General features: G+C 40.3%; 1 protein-coding gene across 3 annotated transcripts in view; it reads left to right on the top strand.

Annotated features, from left to right (window-relative positions):
- The window catches only part of LOC118427313 (telomerase-binding protein EST1A-like), a 25,338-nt gene extending 2,900 nt beyond the window's left edge, over positions 1–22,438 (top strand). The window contains exons 4-19 of one of the 3 annotated variants that reach the window (XM_035837043.1): positions 134–240; positions 361–439; positions 1,107–1,217; positions 2,786–3,004; positions 3,569–3,630; positions 4,158–4,291; positions 4,631–4,795; positions 5,840–5,957; positions 7,375–7,472; positions 8,747–8,856; positions 9,106–9,279; positions 9,721–9,882; positions 10,692–10,845; positions 11,704–11,915; positions 19,314–19,395; positions 21,732–22,438. In XM_035837043.1, the coding sequence (XP_035692936.1) occupies positions 1,116–1,217; positions 2,786–3,004; positions 3,569–3,630; positions 4,158–4,291; positions 4,631–4,795; positions 5,840–5,957; positions 7,375–7,472; positions 8,747–8,856; positions 9,106–9,279; positions 9,721–9,882; positions 10,692–10,845; positions 11,704–11,915; positions 19,314–19,395; positions 21,732–21,859 (1,920 nt within the window). In that variant the 5' untranslated portion in view covers positions 134–240; positions 361–439; positions 1,107–1,115 and the 3' untranslated portion in view covers positions 21,860–22,438. Of the gene's footprint in view, positions 1–133; positions 241–360; positions 440–1,106; positions 1,218–2,785; positions 3,005–3,568; positions 3,631–4,157; positions 4,292–4,606; positions 4,796–5,839; positions 5,958–7,374; positions 7,473–8,746; positions 8,857–9,105; positions 9,280–9,720; positions 9,883–10,691; positions 10,846–11,703; positions 11,916–19,313; positions 19,396–21,731 lie in introns of all 3 variants that reach the window. The other 2 variants (XM_035837042.1, XM_035837041.1) reach the window with 2 other exon arrangements.

Here is a 22,438-nt window from a genome sequence, read left to right as displayed (position 1 = left end):
TGCTTGGTTGGACGGTTTGAATGCCCTTCCCTGCATTCTCATTCCCTGCATTGCTGTCTGAAATGTCAGAAACACTGCGGCTAATGCCGATCAGGAATGTTTATTTGTACCTTCTTGTTTTCACTACTGACAGGTAAAGTTAGCATTGCTGATTGCACAGAGAATTCTGCTTTGTCTTGGGGACATCTCTCGTTATCGGGAACAGGCCACTGGTTCAGCAAACTTTGGAAAAGCAAGAAGGTGAGCACTGACTCATTCATGAAGGATTCAAGTGATTTAGTGCCAAAGATACAACTTTTGCCATGCTTAACATGCATTAACTGTCTTCAATATGATGTTAATATTTTTTCCTCACATCAGTTTCTACTTGAAAGCTCAGCGCTTGTATCCCAACAATGGGCATCCATACAACCAGCTTGCCATCTTGGCAATATACACGGTAAGTTACTGTCTAAATGTTAGCATAATGCAAAGAATCTAAAAATCCACTTGAATGTATGTTGTTGTTCTGTTACTGGGGAGTGGGGATGAATTGCAGTTAGCTAATATTATTGATGGAACTGAATCAAAGGGTCTGAAGCCATTCAGTGCTAACTCTGTTGTCTTTTAGTTAATGCAACTGTTACAATATCCTTTTGTGCTGCCATAGGACTGTAAGCTAATGAAGCTGACACTCATACACTGAGAAGGACACCTTTTTATGTGCCAAACTGATGCATTTGAATGGTGTATAAAATTAGTCATAGTTTGGTCATGTCTGTATTGGATCAGGCAAAAATGTGTCAAGACCAAGCCACTAAACAACTTTCACTTATATAATCTTCTGAGTTATACCGGCCAAATGCATCATTATATTTACCTCCATTTGTAAGGGACATTTGTACCTGAAACTGAGTTAAATGCCTTTACCATCATCATCATTTGTCATCCTCATGCCTTTACCAAGGACACAAAATAGGATTTGAGCCCAGAGTATTTCCTGTCAAACACCATTTAGTTTGCCATTGCAGAATATTGACTTCTAAAATCTAAGATTTTCTGTCACAATGGATCCTGATATTCGGACAGGGCAACAGTGCTGACTCAGATACTTTTTCTTGATGTAGAGACGGAAAATGGATGCAGTTTACTTCTACATGAGAAGCCTGGCAGCTAGCAACCCATTTGTGACTGCCAGGGAGAGCCTCATGACCCTATTTGAGGAGGTGCGAAGAAAGGTAATGAAACTAAATGCTCTTCTTATTATAAGTTCTTTGCCTACTAGTAGGCTTGTGTTTTCCTGACTGTGCCTCGTGATTATCAATTCAAGTCACATACATGTACAACGGTTAGCCATCTCAATACCAGAAGTGTCGTGAACCATGTTATTTTCAAATAGATGTTTCATTCACATCAATTGCAGACCCATGCGTGCATGGGCATGGTATTTGTTCCTATTGGGATAATTGCACTGCTGAAGAAGAAGCTTAATTTGTGAAGGCTAAAGTTGATGAGAAACTTGAATTCACACACTACAATTGCCTAACAATAGTAACATTGCCCCATTTTTCTACAGGGAAAGTTTTCAAATTATGGGATGATTGCCAGTTATTAAAGTCAGTTTTTTACCCATTAATACAACTGTAAATTTTGAAGTTGCATAAGCTATAAGTTGACAATCTGGTATACTTTTCAGAATTTATTGAAAAAGTTGATTATATCAAGATCAACCCAACATTTCTTAATAGTTGAAGTTTGTCCAATAGTTGCTTGCAATATCATATTTTGCACCTGGATTTTTTTTGGATTCAGAAAATATGATTTGCAGAACCAGAACGCTAATGCATCTGGACTTGAGTCTCATTTTAAGCAGTTGTAGGTGTGACATGGAGTTTTGTGGTGGAATCTGTGCGCGTATCGTGCATGAACATGCACTGCACGAAAAGTCAAATTTGTGGGGTGGAAATTGTCTTTTTTATGTGCCTACAAATTCAAGTTTTCTGACAATATCCAGGTCTAGTTGACTTGTTCGCATCTTCTGTCCATGGGCCGGCGTCCTGGGAATGGTGGGAAGTGCACCCCCTTTCTGTGCAGGACATGGTCACGGTGGTGGGACCCTGGAAATTCTCGTGCAGCCAGCATGAAATCTATAGGCATGTCCTGCACAGTTAGCACGCCTGTCTAGTATGGACATGGATGGTAATGTAGCTGCCCAATTTAGCGGCAATTATTGTTGGCGTTAGCTGTCAGCAACATTCTTTTTTTCAACTTTACTACATTCAGTCATCATCATCATGTGAGACCGTGTGTCGCATTCAATACAGAAATCCAAAAGACATTGCATTCCTATACAGCTTCATTCCTTAATGGCATACAATGTCAAGTGTGCTTTTGGTTAGGTAAGGAAATGTCATAGATTCTGAAGTTTTAGATCATTCTCCAATCATTTCTGTGTACGCAGTTCAGCAGCGTAGCATATAATGCGTGAACTAAAGCCTATTGTTGTTTGCTTGGTATGGTTACATGCGGAGTCTTTGAGGCCTGGGAACCATTGGGCACGTGACTGTACACCGGATTTTCGTGGCAAGTGCTCGCCTGACTTGGAAAAATCACACAGCCGGGCTACGCCAGTTTTAACGGACATGAACAGGCACAGATAGAACTGGGAATATGGGTTTTCGTGCAGTGATGTTTATGTCATACAAAGTTTCTAACAAAATTTGCTTCTAGCACATACAATTTCATTGCTGTATACTGTAAAAGTTCAAGAGTTCAGTCATAACTTTGTTTTGAAAACTGCCCAAAGGTAACTCAGATGGAAGGGAAGAAAAAGGCTAATCAGGAGAGTCACCACGGAAAGTTTGGGGAGAAATGGCCGAAGGTCAGAAGGCAGTACCCTGAAAAATCATCGCCACTTCGTCGAGAAGTCTGGATCCTACCTCCTCAGCTCAGGAAAGGCCAGATGAAAGGTCTTGTTTCTGGCCTGGGTGTAACTGGGCAGCCAAACACAAAAACACCATCTGAAGTAGGTTTCATTTTTACTGTTTCTTCATGATGTACATGAGTCATACTCAATACAGATATAAGATGAGGATGGCTTTTCAGAGTACTTTAAATGTGTGACCATACTCAGTTGTTAAATGTTTAACTCTGAGCCTCCAAGGTTAATTTATCATTACTAATCAAAAGTGCTGGACAAAAGCTGCATTTCAAAGGTCTATACCATTCTACCCAAAGGGGATGGTAACGTAAACGTTATTTAACATATCAAATGGAACAATCATATAGTAATGCTACAAACATTTTGAAATAGGTTTTAATCATGGTTATTAAGTTGTATCTACGTCTAAGGCTTTTGTGGGTGTTATGTTGGTGAATTATGGCAGTTTTGTTGTCAATGTGCTTATTTTGTTGTCATTGTTATGCTTAATATTTTGTTGTCATTGTTGTGCTTATTTTGTCATTGTTGTGCTTATTTTGTCATTTTTGTGCTTATTTTTTTATTGTTGTGCTTATTTTGTCATTGTTTTGCTTATTTTGTTATTGTTGTGCTTATTTTGTTATTTTTGTGCTTATCTTGTTCTTGCAGCTGATGAAGACCTTTGAGCTGAACTTCCTTCATGCACATGGGAAACTTTTCACAAAGACAGGGTAAGTTTGATTGCTGCTGCTTAGCTAATGTGTGTGTGTGTGTACATGTGTGTGTGTACATGTGTGTGCATGTGTGTGTGTGTACATGTGTGTGTGTGTGTGTGTGTACATGTGTGTGTGTGTGTGTACATGTGTGTGTGTGTGTGTGTACATGTGTGTGTGTGTGTGTGTGTTATTTCATAATGAAAACAACTTTTCTTTTGCCTGACTTTTTTTCTATTCGCCTTGCATCAGTTTGGGGGTTCCCAGATCTAGAGGATATTATCCATGTAACCAAATCAATATGGCCTAATGTTTGCTTAACAGTTAACAGTATTATGTTTGCTAAGTCATACAATTTACAACTTGTACCCTTCCAGGCATTAATGTATAATTATGTACAAGTTTGATAATGGGCCAAAATGCATGCTGACAATCACTGTGGTGTTTTGGGGCTGGAAGAGTTACAAATCTGCTCATGTATGGGAAGGCTAAGAAGGGAATTTTGCCATCTGTGATTCAGACTTTTAATTTTTTTCTAATGAAAGGATGGAGACCTTCGCTGTGGTAGTGAGCAGAACCCTTCAGGAGTTCCAGAGTCTTCTGCAACTTTCACCAGCATCTATTGGAAACATGAAGCTGCTGCAAGTCATGGGGATCAACATGTTTGCTGTCAGCAATTGTGAGAAAAATAAGTTTTCAGGGATTTAATTCCTAAATTAGCAGCAGTTTTGGGTTCACAGCAGCAACATTTACTGTAGTCACTATAATGGGTACATATAAAATGTGGTTTTGAGTTCACAGTGTAGCATGCAGCCCCTGTGAAAACTGAATATAAAACCACCATGAACTTTTCTGCATGACATTGCACATTACATACAGATGTAGACTTACATATTAAACATCTGAGTGTACTCAGTCATGCTTTTGTCAATAACTTTGATTTGGTTCATTTCAATCTTGTATGGCAACATTAACACTCAGGACTAAAATGTAGTCAACAGGGCCTTTTGTTGTCCAGGCACTTCTTCAGAAGGTTGGACAGAAGGAATCAAGTCTCCACTTCAGGATTGTGCTGTGAAACTGGGCATGGACATGTTTGGTCTCATGGTCACAACTGCTGTTCACAAGCTACAACAACAGAGAACCTCCCTTACAAGCTCAGCAAACAGTGATGGTAGTCAAGGTAAGGACAAAATAAAATTCTGTCAGTGAAATCTTCTTCAGATGGTCGGAAATATTACAATTTTTGTTTCAGTTGTTTGACAGCAAATAGGGAATTCGATGATGTTTCAGAAAGTACTTAAATTTTTAGCCATTATCTGGTAGAGTTTCAAGTCACGTCTTTAAGTTTGTTTTATCCAGCATTGACTGTTACTACCTAATACATTAAGAAATAATAGCAATGGTTCCTGAACAATTTTGATATGATCCTTACATCCTTAATTTAGAGTGGTGCAGGTAAAGGTTTTCTGGTGCAGGTAATTTTCAATTATGCTACTTGCACCAGCGCATCATCATTGGTCGACATGCTTACACACGACGGAGTTATACCGCCCCTTATGGGGTGACATACCCTTTCACTGACTAATCTATTTACAAGATGAGGATGTGCCAGGTCTCTTTTTCGGGTGAATGATGTAAATCACCATGTGGCTGATCAACAGGTTAAATGCCAGGTCGTTGTGGTAAGAATGGTATAGTTTGCAGCAGAACTTAATTGCCATTTGACCCTATGTCTGACCCTATGTTCAAATACAGCTGTCATGTTCTGTATATTTATAACTTTCAACATATGTGTACTACATGTATACACTCAGGTATTTTAAGAAATTCTTCGGTACAAGATTCAGAGATGCAGCCGCAATAAAGCTGATAAAATAGAAATAAATAATGCAGGTTTTATCAGCTACCTTTGCCCATGCAGCAGGTTCATCACAAAATGCATCTGATGCACAAAAAGATCACGTACTAATTCATTGACCAAACAAAAGTCCTGATTTAATTCATACTCATATGTCTGCTACTAGTATATAAAGGCTGGCCTATTGTTCTTGTACCTATTGTACCATAAGCTATGTGCAATCCTTGTTTGCTTACACTGTGGAATTCTAAGAAAGAGTATTCTTCATGATGTATATAGGATGTCTTTCAAAATGCAGAATTCCATGACTTGTACATAGTTTTATTACATTGTATACTCAGCAATCATGTTGAACTGTTTTGGCAGAGGGCAAACCCAACACTGATCTACAAGAGCTGCTGCCCAGTTTAAAAGTTTGGGCAGACTGGATGACATGTCATCGATCCATGTGGAACCCTACAACCAGCACACACAGCACTACTAGGTAAGAGACTGCAGCATTCTCTGACTCAACTTAAATTCTCCAATAGCGGCAGGGCTCTAGCCAGCGTCCGTTTTTCCGTCAATTGACGGAAATTTGCTGCGTGTGACGGAAAATCTTTAAAATCAATCCGTCAACCTTGACGGACAAAAATCCTTCAAGTTGGTGGATTAGCTACAGACGGCTTGGGGACGCCGTCCACGGCCGTAAAAGCCACACACTGTTTGTTTTGCTATAATTGTTATTATTGTTGACGAAGTGTGTCAGCGCCCTTTCGCATACGATAATATCATTAAAAACCCATTTTTCAAGGTCTCAGTTCAGTCTTTCTATCTCCATGGAATAGTGTTTTTGCGACAATGGGAATTGGCTGACGGAAAAAAAATTTGAGCTGGCTAGAGCCCTGAATAGCGGATTCATTAACCCGATATGAGGATGATCGCAAAGCTGAAACCTTCAAGGGAAAAATCTCATTAATGTAGGACCCTGTCCAGTATTTTGGTAGATGGTTAGGAAGTTGACCATTTGAAGAGTTTCTTTCCAGGTCAAGGCTTGTTCAAAATTTTTTTTCTTCAGTTTACTGATTTCTTTATGTATTATTTTTATACCAGAATCTTAGATTATTTCCAATAGATGTATGTACCACTGGACAGGTTTTAAAATACAAAATTTAGCATTAATTGAAATACAAAGTGGAGTATTTCTGGGGTGTGCTGTTGGACCCCATGGTAGACAAATTTTTCCCCTAGATCATATATTACTTACCCTGACAACTGCCAACACAGTAAGGTCTGAAAACGGCCAAAAAAGGGCTTAAACAGTCTTAGAACAGTCTTGCCTATTGTTATTGGGTGGTTAAAGGGACTGAAAGAGGATACTACTATTGTTCACTTCTGGTCTGACTATGCAAGAAATTGAATGGAACCAGGTGTGTTTACTTTGTAGCAGATCACAATAAGAAAGTCAGCCCCTTTCAGCCTGACAGTTTTAACACTTCATGAATGAGGTGTCAAAACTCAGGTGAGTGTTTCCTTGTGTGGCTACGCATATCAATAATGAATAAATTACACTGATGTGTGAAGTCCCTTGTTACCTAGGTGTGAACTTGGTTTTCAGCCCTTGGCATCTGCATAGAAACAATGTGAGCATTATCAACATCAGTGAGCATTATTTTTAGAACTATTTTCTTCAGTTATTAGAAAAACAAGAATAAAACTCTTTAGTAGGAATTTGTATAAAGGTCTTGCGGGAGGTACTTGATTTTTCTTGACCTTTCTTAATACAAGAAGCTTTTTCACTCCGTAAGAAAAAAAATGAGAAAACAAGAAAAATTCAATTTTTGTAGTGAAGCAGATCATATATGGTTGTAACTGAACAGTAATTTAATCTGTTTTTTTCTACACTGTTGTTTCTATTTTAGTCCAGTTGTCAATACCTGGACAGCACTTGCTGACCTTTGCAATGAATTGGAAGAGAGTGACTTGAGTGCTGTCACCATGGAGGATGAAAACAGAGAAGGTGATGTTTTCTTTGTATCCTGAAGTCCCAACAATGATCAACAATCTACATGTACATGATTGTACAAAAGAACCAAAGAACCCTGACCAACTTCCAGCTATTGTATGAGACGGAAACGGAGCATGTATAAAAATGCACATTTCTATAACTTACAGATTCATATCTCTGCATCTTACTTTCCTTCCTTTCCTTTAACCCACATGCCTTCAACTCTTCTACATCATGTATCTCCTTTATAAAGTCTCTCTTTGACTTATCAACTTATGTGGCTCAGAATTAGCCAACACTTAAGCTTGCATTGAGCTACACTGTTGAAAAAATCTAGCCTGGTATCCAGTCGTAATATAGCTCCTATTACGTATATTGCAAAGAGAAGAGAAGAGACTCGGGAGCTATATTACGACTGGATACCAGGCTAGAAAAAATCTGCCAGGGACAGTTGTGCAACATTGTCAGTAATATTATAAGTTTGGTTTGGTTTGGTTTGGTTTGGTTTGACAAGTGATGGATAAGTGATTATAAGTGATGGATGATAGAGTCGATTCCATATTACCGAGAGGGTGTTTCTTGCCTTTTGTTCCAACATTTTGGAAATCTTTGTAACAATCTAACTGTGATAAGTAACTGTTTAGAACTATTCATAACATCTATGTGACGTTCTAAATATTTCTACAGTATTCAAACATGTTAGAAACATTTCTAACATCAAATACATTATTTCTGTTAGTTTCTAAACTGTTCCAACATAGATGCATCATTTGTGATCACATGTTCGAACATGGAAACAAAATGATGAAACTGGGTCAGTGGGCTGGGAAGAGGGCAATTCACACATCCCTGCCAAGTGCAGGAAATTATGTCTGTCTGCCACCTTCTCACAAAAGACTCACCATTGTATACTAAAGAACATCTAAAAATACAAGAGCCAAACAAAGGACCAAGCTTAGCAGCTTTGTTTATGGGGTCAATAAAAGTTTTTATGGAGGGAAAAAATGACACAAAATGTTGGAACATGTTGGAACAGTAACAAAAACACATAGATGTTTGAAAATTGTTCTAAATAAAGAGATAATTATATCATTATTTTCCCAAATGTTCCAACAAATATAAAAAGGTTCAAACTTGTTTAAACTTTCATTTTGAAATGTTGGAACAATTTCGAACTTAAGTGACAGAAATGTTCTTTTACTCAAAATAGTTCAACCTTATTACAAATATTATTTCAAAACCATCTCGGTGACTTGGAATTGACTCTATAAATTGTCATTATGTAGGTTTGGAGCCAGTTGTGCTGGAAGAAGACTTTCACCTGGCAGGGTTCCAACCACTCAGCAGCCAGATCATCACTGGGGTCAAATATGCTTCTTCTTCTTTAGTGCAGAAGGTACACTATGTGGAACACAATTGTGCTTCATGTCTGTCTCGTACCATTTTCTAGCATAGTGTTTGACAACCACTAATACTGGTAGATATGTGATGTTTCAGTCCAAAGGTTTTTCTTCCCTGTGTCCAGCATCAAACTTTCAAAGTGACTACATGCTCGTGTACATGTATATGACATGCATTTAAAACAATCTGCTTTCAACAATGCTGACATATATGCACTTATTCCCTGCACTATCTTTGTCTATAGGGTGTTGCACAAGACGTATTGAGAAAGAAGTCTCTGCAGTTATTTGGCCAGTACTTGTGTGGGATTGAGAGACCCATCTTAGTGTGGGAACATGGCAAGCATGTCTCCATTGTCTCCACCAATCAGGATGCAGAACATGCTGCAGGCCAGCTCAATGTTGCTGCAGAAAATCTGGTAAAAGTAGTTATCAATAATAGATAATTGACTTGCATATAATTTTTTTCCATTCTGTGAAAACAAATGTGAGACTCAGACATTTTGGTAGCCGGAGTCATGATGGATACTAAAATTGGTTGATCACATTTCCCTTGTTTCTACATTCAATACCAATGTATTATGATTTATATATAAAATAGAATATCTGTGAAATCAGAGTGTCCATACATCCAAGTGTCCAAGACTGGAGCCTGAGTCAAGGGAGGGGTTTCTCTTCAGATGTCAGATTTTCCTTCTGTTAGCTCTTACATCAATGATCAATGACACCCTATATACATGTGTATATGTGTGTTTGTGTGTGTGTGTGTGTGTCTGTGTGTATACATTGGCCCTACTTCTTTAAGGCATCTAATAGATGCAGCTTATGTACTTACAGAAGAATTTTGCATTGAATTATAGCAGATTGAAGAAGATATCATCATTGAAGCTTGCATAGAAGAGGAAGAAATGAATGCTGAAACTTGTGATATGAGCAGAGGCTCATTCAAAGAATTGAAGGCCAAAAGGGACTTGCTGGCCAAACTGTTGGAAGAGAAGGAGAAACGGAAAAACCACATAGAGGTAACACCTTATGTTGATTCAAATATATAGGAGGAATTTAGAGAAAGAGGCTTCACGTTCATCCTGGTGCAATTCTATCAGAGACTAGTACAGGCCAACTGTCTAAAGCATTGACTGCTCAATGGACTGACCAAAAGAGGTCGTCATGCATGAACAAATGGTTTTGATAGAGTTTCTGCCAGTGCTTCTTATAAATATTTAGGCTATCAACCAGTAGTCTTGTATCTATCGTACTGCATGTGCACAATAGATGAAATTTTAATGATTCCGATGTGATCCAATTTATTTATCCAATCAGAACAGTCTACATTGTCACAGACACTGTAGTATTATTGTCTACTTTATCTCAAATTTATTTATTTATTCAGAAATGTGAGAAATGAAAATGTGACTAGTACCAGTATTTCAAATACAACAAAGCAATAGAGTGCCGCACCAGTCATGTCATTATCTGCACTCTCACTCATGACAGCAAGGAGACCTGAGTGGGCTTGGAATGGAACTTTTAATGTTCAGATTTCAGAAGGGTGACCAACAATGAGGTGGGTGGGCGGGCATAAAAAAGGAACTCTGCGATCTACGTCTCTTAGACACTTCTTATTTGAGACAGAATGAGTCACGTGAGCCAGAGGTCATGGCTTCTGGGCACTAAATTATCTGATTTACGCATTTAGCCTAAATCAACACAATTAACACCATGATTCCAAAATTAATGTTAATAGCAATTAACATGTCATCACTACTTTTCATCTCATGCAAATGTAAAAAAAATCTCATTCATACAGTCAACCAATTTCTTGTTGGCTTAGGCTGTGCTGGATGACCAGACCTCTGCAGTGCAGATAGAAGTGGAGGTTGTCCCTGCATTTCTGATCCCAGACACCAACAGCTTCATTGACAACCTGCATGGTTTGAAGAGGCTTATTCTCTGCCAGATGTTCACAGTTGTGGTGCCACTTATTGGTGAGTGTCGGAAACTTGGTTACGACTTTGTACAGTAGTTTCCTTACATAAAAATACGATTTCTAAACTTTCCAAGCTCAGTTGTCACTAGCTTAACATAAAATGGGGTCATAATTATCATAATTTTTTTTTATGCAGTTTAAATTTTTTTCATCCGAAAATCTGAAGAGGATCTGAAACTTGTCAGAAACACACATGAAACTTGGAACAGCACGCTGTTAGTTTGATTCCTGAAATTTCTACACAAAGATTTCTCACGTCAGAAGAATGTTGTGTTTTAATAAAACTAAACAATTTATTAATTAGTTTAGTTGACTGTATGTACTGTGCCAAATCAAGTGGACTGGCGTACATTTAACTTTTTACATGTAAATCTTGTTCGACCTGTTTTAAGAAGAGAGAAGAAGCATAATTATAAACTATAGTATATGTATAACTTTTCCATTAATACCTTAAGTTTATATGAAACCGACTGCATTTAGCCCCAATGGGGCATGAATATGCAATAAACTTCATTGTTAATAAGTCACGCTGGTCGGATGGCTGACATGCTAGTTGGAATTTTAGTTCACAAGCAAGCCAATCACCAGACCCCATATCCAACCTGGTAAGGAATAAAGCAATGGTTGTGTAAAAAGAGTCTCTTTATTCACAAAAAAAAAAAAATTAATAGACGTTCATGTTTCCCCACACTATATACTGAAGTGGAATGCCCTGCCTGGCCTCAACTCTCCACCTATAGCTACAATGTACTTTGCCCCTGATGGGGCTATTTTTGGGGATATCTCAATGTAGATGTATCATTGATATGACATGAACAATGTCTTGAAGTCTTCAAACATCTACCCCTAATTTCAGTCATTAATGAGCTGGATGGACTGGCACGTGGCAGCAGACATGAGGAGAAGACCTCTGGGCATGCTCAGAAGTTACAACAAGGAGCGATGCTTGCAATCAAGTTTCTGGAAGATCAATTCAGTCACCATGATAGCCACTTACGAGCCTTGACCAGCAAGGGTACTAGTCTGGATACAATTGCATTTCGTAACGAAGATATGCCAGGACATCAGGTTAGTTCATTTAGCAGGCCCAAGCCTTGTTTGAATATTTGTTGGTTTCTTTAGGTAAGTGTCAAAGATAAGGTTTTGTGAATGTTCCTAATCCATCCAATTCTGTACCATTCCTTCACTCCCTGTTATCTGGACAAAATGCCTGATATTTTCAGATGCATTTTAATGTTTCATTGAAAAAAGTACATGTATGCAGTAACTGCAGATTTACAATAATTATTGTGTGTGCATGCTTTTATTGAAATTGAAAATCAAATGTAGAAAAAATAAACGTTGAGATTCCACTTTCTGCATTCTGGTACTTGCTGATATTACCAGAATCAAGTCTCCTGTGTGAAAATCAAATCGCCCCGAACAGTTCGGACCGGTCCGAGGGTAGTCCACACGGTCCGCCTACGTGAAAGCCGTCCGGCCCGCGAGGCTGCCGGTCCGAGCGCCGGGCGGTGAACCGTCATTAAGTGGTTCAGCACGTTCGGCAGTTCAGGACCGCCGGACGCTTCGGGCGCCGTAAAACACTTAGAAAAAATTGCCGCCGCCCGGCCAAATTTTGTCTAAGTCCCTAAATTGTATGAAGCCGTGCGACAGCGCCCCCTTCCGTACACTAAGCGCAGCGACCAGAAGAGCGGTAAAGTCCGCAGGTGAGACTATTAGACATTGTTAGAGGCATGCATTACGTCCATTATCGCGGGGCAACAACCAGAGCGGGCGAACACTAATAGTAATACTAATAGCGTTGCACTATCGCCTGAACAATACTATGAAAATAAAATTAAAAAAAAATTAGATTTTTCTACCTTCACATCTACAACTTTTCTTCTATATTTATATTTTGGCCGCGACTAATGAATAGGTGACGTGTTTTCTTGTACATATTCGTTCATTAATTTATATAGTCACCACGCACGGCTATCTGAAGTGAAGAGTAGAGTATAATACGATACTCAATAGAGTAGCAAAACGAACTGATGGGTCTTCTACAAGTTCTAGTAAAGTTTACATACACTTATAAAATGCTGTTCATTTTCCAATTTCCAGCTTACACTGTGTTGAGTCACCCTTTGAAGAATCTGCTCCGCTACTCAGTGCAGTTTTTCTGCATATGCGAGCGTTGCTCGGAAAGCCGACTGTCCCGTGCGCGAGATGATTTTGGCAAATACGGCCATCCCAGTTCCAGGCCGCACCCGCTGAAATAAACAGCGGGTTGATTGACATCCCGCCTGTGAGGCTCACGTGAGCGGCGCTCTGGTAGTCTTCCCAACACACATTGGCCGTTGCCATGGCGCCATGCTGGCGGTAGCCGTTTGATGTGTACAGTGTATGACAATCTATTTACTGGCTAGCCAATCGCTACGATTGGTACGAAATGAGCCGGAGACATCGATTTTCACTGCAAATAATGAGCAACATGATTGGTTGTAAGAAACTGAAACTGAAATCCTATGCCCCACTTTCAAGTTTCTTGGAAATTCATCTGAATATGGCGAGTCAAAACACGTTGTTCAACCACGTACTTGAGCCCCCTGGTCGTCAATAAGAAGTTTTAAACATACGCAGAAATGTGACAAACGGAGAAATTTTACGATAAATTCAAGTGTTTCAGGCATTGCCAAAATTTTCGCAGTTACATATTGCCACATTTTGTGACATGATTAATATGTTGTGGGCCCTGTCCGAGTTTTCTGGACGGGAAAATACGTCCGAGTTGGAGAACTGCTACAAATGCCTGTTTATGGTACCGCCGGGCGGTCTAATGAAGTCGACCTGCTCTGAGTCCTTGCAGGAAAATGTTAGTCTGACTACAAGGACGTTATCTGATAGAATGTCCTTGGTCTCTACCAGACTCCAGGTCGCTGGAAAACCGTAGAAATAGAATAAATAGAAGAGTAAGCCGGCCAGAGGAGTGTAGCCGGCCAGGGAACAGTACGCGACCTGCACAGTTTGGATTGCCCATCACGCCCATGCAGCGTTGAGTGTGCGGATCACACCTACATGTTTATCCTCTCGACCATTATTAAAGGGTAATCTGCCACGAAGTACCAGTCTTTGTATCGTATCTCGTACACTACCAAATGCTGTGCATGCAGCATATAAAATCTTTATTGACACGACAAAAGTAAAGCGACTTTCGTAAGGTCTATAACTAAACAGACATATGAATATCTATAGGTATGAACAAGTCATTGTTACGAAGTCTGTTCTCATGAAGAATGAATATGTTTTAGTCCTGTTTGTCTCTTTATTTTTCTCTAGCGATAAATGAGAAAAAAGTCTTAAACACGTAACAGCAGATACCGCTTGGATAGTCGCAGTGGCATGGCGAATAAGAATTCGGCACGCCGTGTTTCGTTTCTAAATCACACGAACGCTATATTGTCCGTTTGCTAACTACATTGCCCACGCCAATAAAATCGTTGTCTTCCAAGCGCAGTGTAATAAAGTACTATAAGAAGAATAAACGACAATGCTATTGTAGGTCACCCTGGCACCTGAGGTCTTCACCACACGACTCGGGATTGATCATGCTCGCACGGCGTTAAAACGGGCGGGGAAAAGTTACAGACCACCATTGTTTTCTGTAGAACTAAATATAATCTTTCTACCCTATGATTAAATAATTGTCTCTGGCGCTTTACAAATAAGACGACATTGAGTTGCGCTACGTTTCGATTGACTGTCATTGTACCAAGCGACGATTCTGTCCAAATGTGCAATAATACGGGAGATAATGTTGAAAATGTATTTAGCATCTTTATTGCCTTTCATGGCGTCCGGCATTATCTCGCCTTGTGGACAATACCTAACATGATTTGTGAAGTGCAATATTTTGAATGTTTCTCACTTACCAAAATTTCCACCATCGTTTGGAGTCAAAGCGCATGCTTTGGCCGGAAAGGAACTTGTGAGCAGTACCTGGTTGGATCACCTGTTGGACGACCTGCAGCAGCGAGACTTCAATCGACTCTCTAAAACGTGTTGAGTTTGACCAGTGATATTCCCCTTGACATTATATCAAGAAAGTGGGACTAAAAACAAGTACAGTGCTGTGTCACGCTGGAGTACGGTATCCAAAACAGGACACGGGGAACGGTTAGCCGAACATCTAACGCCACCATTTTATATGCATATTGTTGTTAGAAGCGTTAGAACTACTTTATCATTTTGACCTGTACTTAGCTTTAAGAGCATAAACGTACAATAAAAATTCGAAAATACATTACTCGTTAGTCGAAGCGACGACTGGATCAAGAAACGCCGTGGATGGCTGCATCCAGCACGTTACACTTACAGAAGGAGAGACTATGCACTACCCGTGCGTCGTAAATTGATAGGTGTTGGGGATGGTGACGCACAATCTAGGGGTCGGTGATATGTTCCCCTGAGAAATTTGGACGCTTCATCCTTCGTAATATGAAAGGTTAGACTTAGAGAACTACCCTGGATCTGGGCAGGGACAGGCGGATCTCAGGACACGCAACAGTGCCTCCCGAACCGTTCTGAACGTTCGGAACGGCTATCACGATTATTGTCAGCAGGGTGTCAAGCTTGAAAGACTCCCCTGTCTGCCCCGGGGGATAACATGAGCATTGCGCGTGCGTCGCGGTCATTTCAAATTGAAAACTCACCAGTAAACCGTTTCCTGATGTCCTGTGTTATTTTTCCACTTTTTAGTCTTATACTTTTAAAGGCTAAATGCACAGACTATCATGGATAAGTTGGAAGAGGTGTCGCGTGAGGGGTTTGTACGTTGTCGTTTCGGGTCAGGATGCATCAAACTGCCATGGAGAGATGGAAAAGGACTAGCAACACAAACAATTTGTGTGGAATTATGTTCTGGTGCTGTTCCAACCGACTGCCGAAACTTCCGTGGAATACGAACGGACTGGAATACAAACATCCCTTCTTGTTCAAGACTGAACTGGTAAGAAACTGTTTTACATCGTTTAGCTGTGTTACCAAGTGTGTTAGATGTGAAATTATCAACAGCACAGTCAAAATCCTGGCTAACTGAAGTATCCATGTATTTTTTCCGCACTTACTGGGACTCCTGTGGGCTGTATTATGCACAATGTTGTTTCAGCGCCCATTTTCGTGGAAACACAGTGGTATGATGACGTAATTTTCACTTGTTGCAGCAAAGAGGAAGTCATGTTTCCACGTACCGTTGCAAATTATATCATAAATATAACCTTCTCGGCGAAGATAATGATGTGATTATGATCGTCTTACAATTTCCGCATACACCACTGATCGGAGGTAATTTTAAATCCATGACGAAGGTAACGAAGTTGTTTCCTCAATGTTCCGGGTTTGATAAAACCTCCCTGGTATGGGGGCAATGTTCTCACGGGTCGGACATGTCGGAGCCAGGCGGATCTCTGGACACGCCACAGTAAATCCCGAACCGTTTGAACCGTTCGGACGGGCTATCGGGATTATTGTCAGCAGGGAGTCAAGCTTTAGAAACTCGCCTGCCTGCCCCTGGGGATAAAACCTGTGAAATTCCAGCGAATTTGTTTTCTTCTCTGTACTTCAGTAGTGTATCTTGGTTGTGTACATGCCCAATGTTGTGTAACGACTAAACGCACAGAACAAAGACTAAACTGTAGACTAAGCGCAATCTGAATGAGCACGTCAGGTGTCCATGTCCATGCTTCATATAGAGTAGAGAGAGTAGAGTACAACTACAACTGAAAAATATTAATATCAACGTTCCATAGAATTACTTCCCCTCACCATGGCATACTAGTAACTTCCTCCCAAGGACGTTATATCCATGTCCTCACGAGCGGAATTTCCTCGACAATAATCCTCGCCGTTTAATATTGTTCCTCCTTACCAACTTTTCAAAAAGCGTTTTATATATAATTTACTTGTGCCGCAAGTAAAGATTTCGCCTGCTATTCACACATGTGCCTTTGACGGGCATAAAAATCTATCAAGCGATGTGAAAGTTGAAACGTCTACGGCGTAGGTTAACAATAATCCTCTAGGGTGACGTCTTTTAATCTCTACTCATTCAATCAACATTGTATGATATCACTCGTGGTACTTCTGAAGCCTTAAGAATATCGTTGATTTTACAAAAGTTAATGAAATCACATGCACAATAACTATACACTAGAGACAAGCAGATTTTACATCCTATTTGCTTTGCTGAATAATTTAAGTAAGATTCTAGACTTACGGCCGAAGCTCAAAGGTGCGGCCGGACGTTGGTGATTTTGCCACCCTTCCAGAAATTGGAGACCCGTTGTAGTGTGACATTTTGATTCCTGCCCTACGAATCGGTCTGGTAGGCGGCTGTCCCCGGAGACCAGTTTTGCTGGGATTAGGACAGAAGGAAAGCTTTACGGGAACACCGGCCAGTCTTGTCAAAAGTCGCTTACAAGTGCGCAAAGTAAATTTACTGCCGAAAGATTCCAATAATAATTGTGCAGACGTTTTATAATACGGACAGCATGACACCCAGCTAGCGGAGATATGGTTGCTAATTTCGCCACGCGATGATGGACAGCGGCACGCCTCTATACCTAAAGTTTCGCGCTGTGTGGGTGTGGCCTAGCCACTGGCTCGCAAATTGATATCTGGATCGTATTTTCCCGTCTTTGAATAACTTGCTCGTGAAAAAAGGCAAGAAACACAAAGGAAATGGGTATAATGACGACATCATTCTTAGTGCCGTGGTATTCCTGTCAATGGATGTGCAAACTGTGCCAAAAATTAACACATGGAACGTAAAATAAACAACAAACAACGAGTTATAGACATGTGCGCACTTGTCGGGCGGCTGTCCCAAAGGACTGGGAGGCTTCAATCAAGTGTGGGAGAGTTCAATTCACGTATGGGGGCCAGCACCTATATCAAAACTAGTCTTATTTTAGACACGTAGAATAATATTTTGTGGCACTAGATTAACAAATATTACCGTTCAATATTTAGATACAACTTTCTTTCAACAAAATACAATAAAGTTCAACACACACCAACGAAATGTTTGGCTTCTTCATAGGATCGTCTTCTTGTTTACGTTTGAGATGGGGTCACTGAACCCTCGCCGCCGCTGGGTGCGTAACGTGCCTAGCGTTGGCATGAATATATTAGGGCATTCAAGGATGTTTATACATGAATCTTCTAGATTATGGACTTGAATGTATATCATATATTAGTGATAGTGTCTCCAACACATGTTTGGTAACCACGCTTCAGTCGGAAAGACATCAGAAATCCATTACTTACGCTTTGTACATGGTTTGTGCGGGCAATCAAATGTTTCCTGGGACTCCGCACGCACATAACGTCAAAGTGAGGGCACATGTGATTTACATTGATTGTCTTGCGGCTGGTGTCATTCTGTAACTTCAAGCCGTCATTAATATTTTGTCTATAGGAGCGCTGGCGGCAGAGGGATGAATTGCATTCAAATTCTTTCTATTTTGTGACGGCATTCCGGCGGTTCAGACCGTCAGAACTGTTTGGGCAGCGATTTCCACCTCACAACAGCACGATTTTACGCATTTCACGGGTGTTTGGGAGGTACAGTTGCCATGTAAATTGGTGGTTCGCAGACGTCCGAACCGGCGTCCCGCGGTGCTCTGCACGCCCCCAGACGGTTCGGATCGCTTTGTTGCTATGGGAACCGCCCGTTCGGCCGTCCGGCCCGGGCGGAGCCGTACCGGTTCGAACCGTTCGAACGGCCCGCTCCAGGCCGCCGCCCGAAAGCGTTCGAACCATGCCGTCCGGGACCAGTCCGGGACGTAGTCCGGGCTAGTCCAAGCGGCCAATCTGGACCCTTTATGGCCGTCCGAACCGTTCTGCGAACTGTCGAGCGTCCGTCCCGTCCGACCGACCCGTCCGACCCCCGGACTATTGAATGGTTCGAACTGACGGTTCATGCCCGTTCGGACTAGTCCCGGACGGGCAAATTTTCACACAGGACTGTTTTTACAGTAGATCAATGATAATGTTTCATGATTCATTTCCTGTTATCTATAATATACATTATTAGGACTTTCATAAAATGATGATTATCAAATTTCCTACATGGAAGAAGTTTATATGATCATGACACTTACATGTATAAACAATTGACAAGTTCCTGGCTCCTTGACAGTTAATTTTATATGTGCCAAAACAGAATACTGGCATCAGAGTGGTGTGAACATTTCTACTGTAACAGTAACTGTAATGTATGTCTGACCTGTAGGATATCCGTTTTCCTTGAGTATTAATTATGGGTAGAATGATATTGATTGATTGACTGATGTACATGTCAGTGAGACAGACATGATGATTTGATGGCTGTATGACATGTATGTACAGATACACAAATGCCATCACTTCAGAATCATCCTCCTTACTATAAATCAAAGAAAACATCAAGTTTTCCCCACTTTTCAGGGAAACAACGATGATGTGATTCTGTCATGCTGTCTTCATTTCTGTCACGATGTGGCCAAGGATTACATGCCAACCAAAAGGGGTTAGTATCACTAAAATCCTTCATGAAGTAAGCTTGGTCTGATCAGGAAAGTTTCAACGTCCTTTATTATTATTCTAACCACTTTCTCAATAGTATTACTCTATCCAGTTTATTGTCTGTCAGTCCTGTCTAATGAGGGTTTGATGTGCTTGCATGGCTTGATTACAGACATCCTAAAGTGTGCAACCAGTTTTTAAACTTTAGGCAAGTAAGTAAATGTTATGGATGACATCATCAGCGCACGCATTAATTTTTGCCTGATTTGAAAAAAAAAAGACAAGAAAATCAACATGCCACGAATTGACAAATTTATCGTAAACGTCTATCAGTTCTGTCGCAAAATACCCTGTATGCCATAAATAGGATTACACTAGAGTTCAAATACTGTAAAATTTAATGCAGAAATTTTTGCGGTGGTTTAATGTTCCCGGTTTTCGCAGTGGTCGCTTCACCGCGAACTTAAAACCACAGCGAACATTTTTCCATGGCAGTAAGAGACTACAGTGCATCATGTGCTACCCCGAAATTAAAACCACCGCGAAAAGTCCTTTTACCCGCTACCGTGAAATTAAATCCCTGCGAAGTTAAATGCATTTACAGTACCCCTTAGTTTTGGCAAATCCAGAGTTATGAGCCATTCTGTCAGAGATTGAACCCTGTGTTCTGTCAGACAGTCGCTAATCTCAGAGAGCATCAGGGATGAATAAAAAAAAACTTACAATTGCTTGTGTTTCATGGCATGTGTAGACAGTCTATAAGGTGTTCAATCGCATATCAATATCCAAAGCTTGACATACCAACACGGCAATGTTTCGAATATTTTCTGTTGAATTTTGGTATCAAAATGCAATATGTAGGTTAGACATCCAGGTAATAAGACACGCCAAAATGTAGTTACTCAAGCAACTGGATATGATTTGGAAATGGTCAGACCTTTCAACTGGCATCCACCCATTTTCGTCAGTGACACTGAAGTGATCTGGAAACAGGTCTTTTATTACCCTAACTATGAATGAAGACAATTTTGGATGTCCAATAGGAAACGTTGTATTGTAAGGCAATTTTAGGCTGAAGACACTTTGGATTCCAATAGAAAACAAAAGGTAAGGCAAGCTGAAGACAATTTTGGATGTCAATGGGAAAAGCTCATCCTCCTAACGCCCGGTCCCCAACGGCATTACCTTATGGGGCTATCCCAAGCCCTATAAGTGGCTATTATGATTGTCGCCACAAACAAGCTGTCAACCAATCAGAGAATAGGCCTTTCTTGGGCTTGTTGTTGTCGCAAGCTGTCTCGCAAAGGCTGCTGGGAAGCTATCAGCCAATCATGTTACGTATTACCATGGCTTTGTTTGCTCACCATGCCGATGCCCGATCCCCAACGGCTGACTGCCCATATAAGAGCAAGCTCATTAATATTCATAAGCAAGGCGCACCCCTAATAACCGAATACTGTGGCTGAGTTGTCAGGGGTGATATCATAGGCTTTGCCGTGATTGTCAACCCTGAGTGTGAGGATGGGAAAAGCTACGACACAGTTAAATTCAAATGAGTCAATTAGCTCCTGTTGTTTTGGTTACAGGGGCTAATATAATCTCCTTATGTACCAAAGCACAAATGTGAATTTTCAGAAATGCTACAAACCTTAAGAAATTCACATTCAAGTATAGTACCAAGGGATCTATGCGTTGTACAGGAGTTTGCAAGTTTGGGTAGGCTATATGATAATAAGGTTAATGACCCGCCTGTTCCTCGGTGTATATGCATATGGTGTGATAACGCCTGGTCCTTTGCTATAACCGCCTTCTTATGTCATGAAACACATTAAGAAACGTAGGGAAAAAAAGACAGATATTTCAAAAGTTTGATTTATCAGTCTTTTCATCCACGTATCCAATGCTACTCATTCATTTTGTAACAAAAATTATATAATAAAAGAAATGATTGATAATAACAAGAAATTGATGATGATGAACAAGAAAATGTTGCATTGCATTGTCATTGACCTTGAATGAAAAACTTGAAAGTGATGTCTTCCACAAAGATGGCAAAGGTTAAACAAGTACAGTGGAAGCCGCTTAATTGCACACCCAATTTGCCAGCGAATCTCATGCAATTAACCGGCGTGTGCGATAATGCGAAGTTACCCAGTTGGACCGCACCACCATGGGATTTGGGGATTCCGTGCAATTGACCAAAGTGTGCGTTTATCCGACGTGCAATTAACTGGCTTCCACTGTATTGCACAATAACTATTGCACAATGACTATCAGAATATGCTTGTCAGAATCCAAAGGGATGTTTGCCGCAGTTTGATGGTAATGTTTGTTTCCCAGGTGAACCCATCAGACTGAAGAGGGATGTAGTTCTGCTAACAGATGACCGGAACCTACACCTGAAGGCACACACACACAATGTACCTGTCAAGGAGATTCAAGAGTTCATTCAATGGTCGGGTCTGTAAAGAGCCCCAGAGATGAAGGCAGAGACTAGATAGAACTCATCTAAAATTAAAACATTACAATATACTGCCTTTGGTGATTGGGCCTATTGCATCAAGAACAAAATGGAAGTAACTATTAATCATGGGTGGGTATGGCTCGCCTTCTTGTTATAAAAAAGAAGGGAATGTAACATCACATACAAGCAAGATATAAATATGGATTAAGCTTATTGTTACGGACCACATGTAATTTTTTCCTAAAACTGTCCAAAATATCTTTAGTACTGCCATCTACATGCACTGTGTGGTCATTGTATGATAAAAAGAGACATTAAATTTCAGTCATGTGTTTTAAAGTGCCAGTGTTTGTCATGCCTAATGGTATGTTGTTGTACAAGCATGACATCTGTCTATCCATGCACAGATTTCACCAGTTGCAGTTCAAGAGATGGTTAATATCCAGATGCCATGCTCCCTAGAGCAAGTGACTTGTGAGAAATACATGGATTTAGATATACAAAGCAGTCTTGTGAACTATGCAAATTTATATGTATAATGTATTATTCACCATTATGAAATACAGTTCATACGAAATTTCCA

This window comes from Branchiostoma floridae, chromosome 12 (assembly GCF_000003815.2).
Source record: "Branchiostoma floridae strain S238N-H82 chromosome 12, Bfl_VNyyK, whole genome shotgun sequence".
Lineage (NCBI taxonomy): Eukaryota > Metazoa > Chordata > Leptocardii > Amphioxiformes > Branchiostomatidae > Branchiostoma > Branchiostoma floridae.
This window is presented reverse-complemented; position numbering and strand designations above follow the sequence as displayed.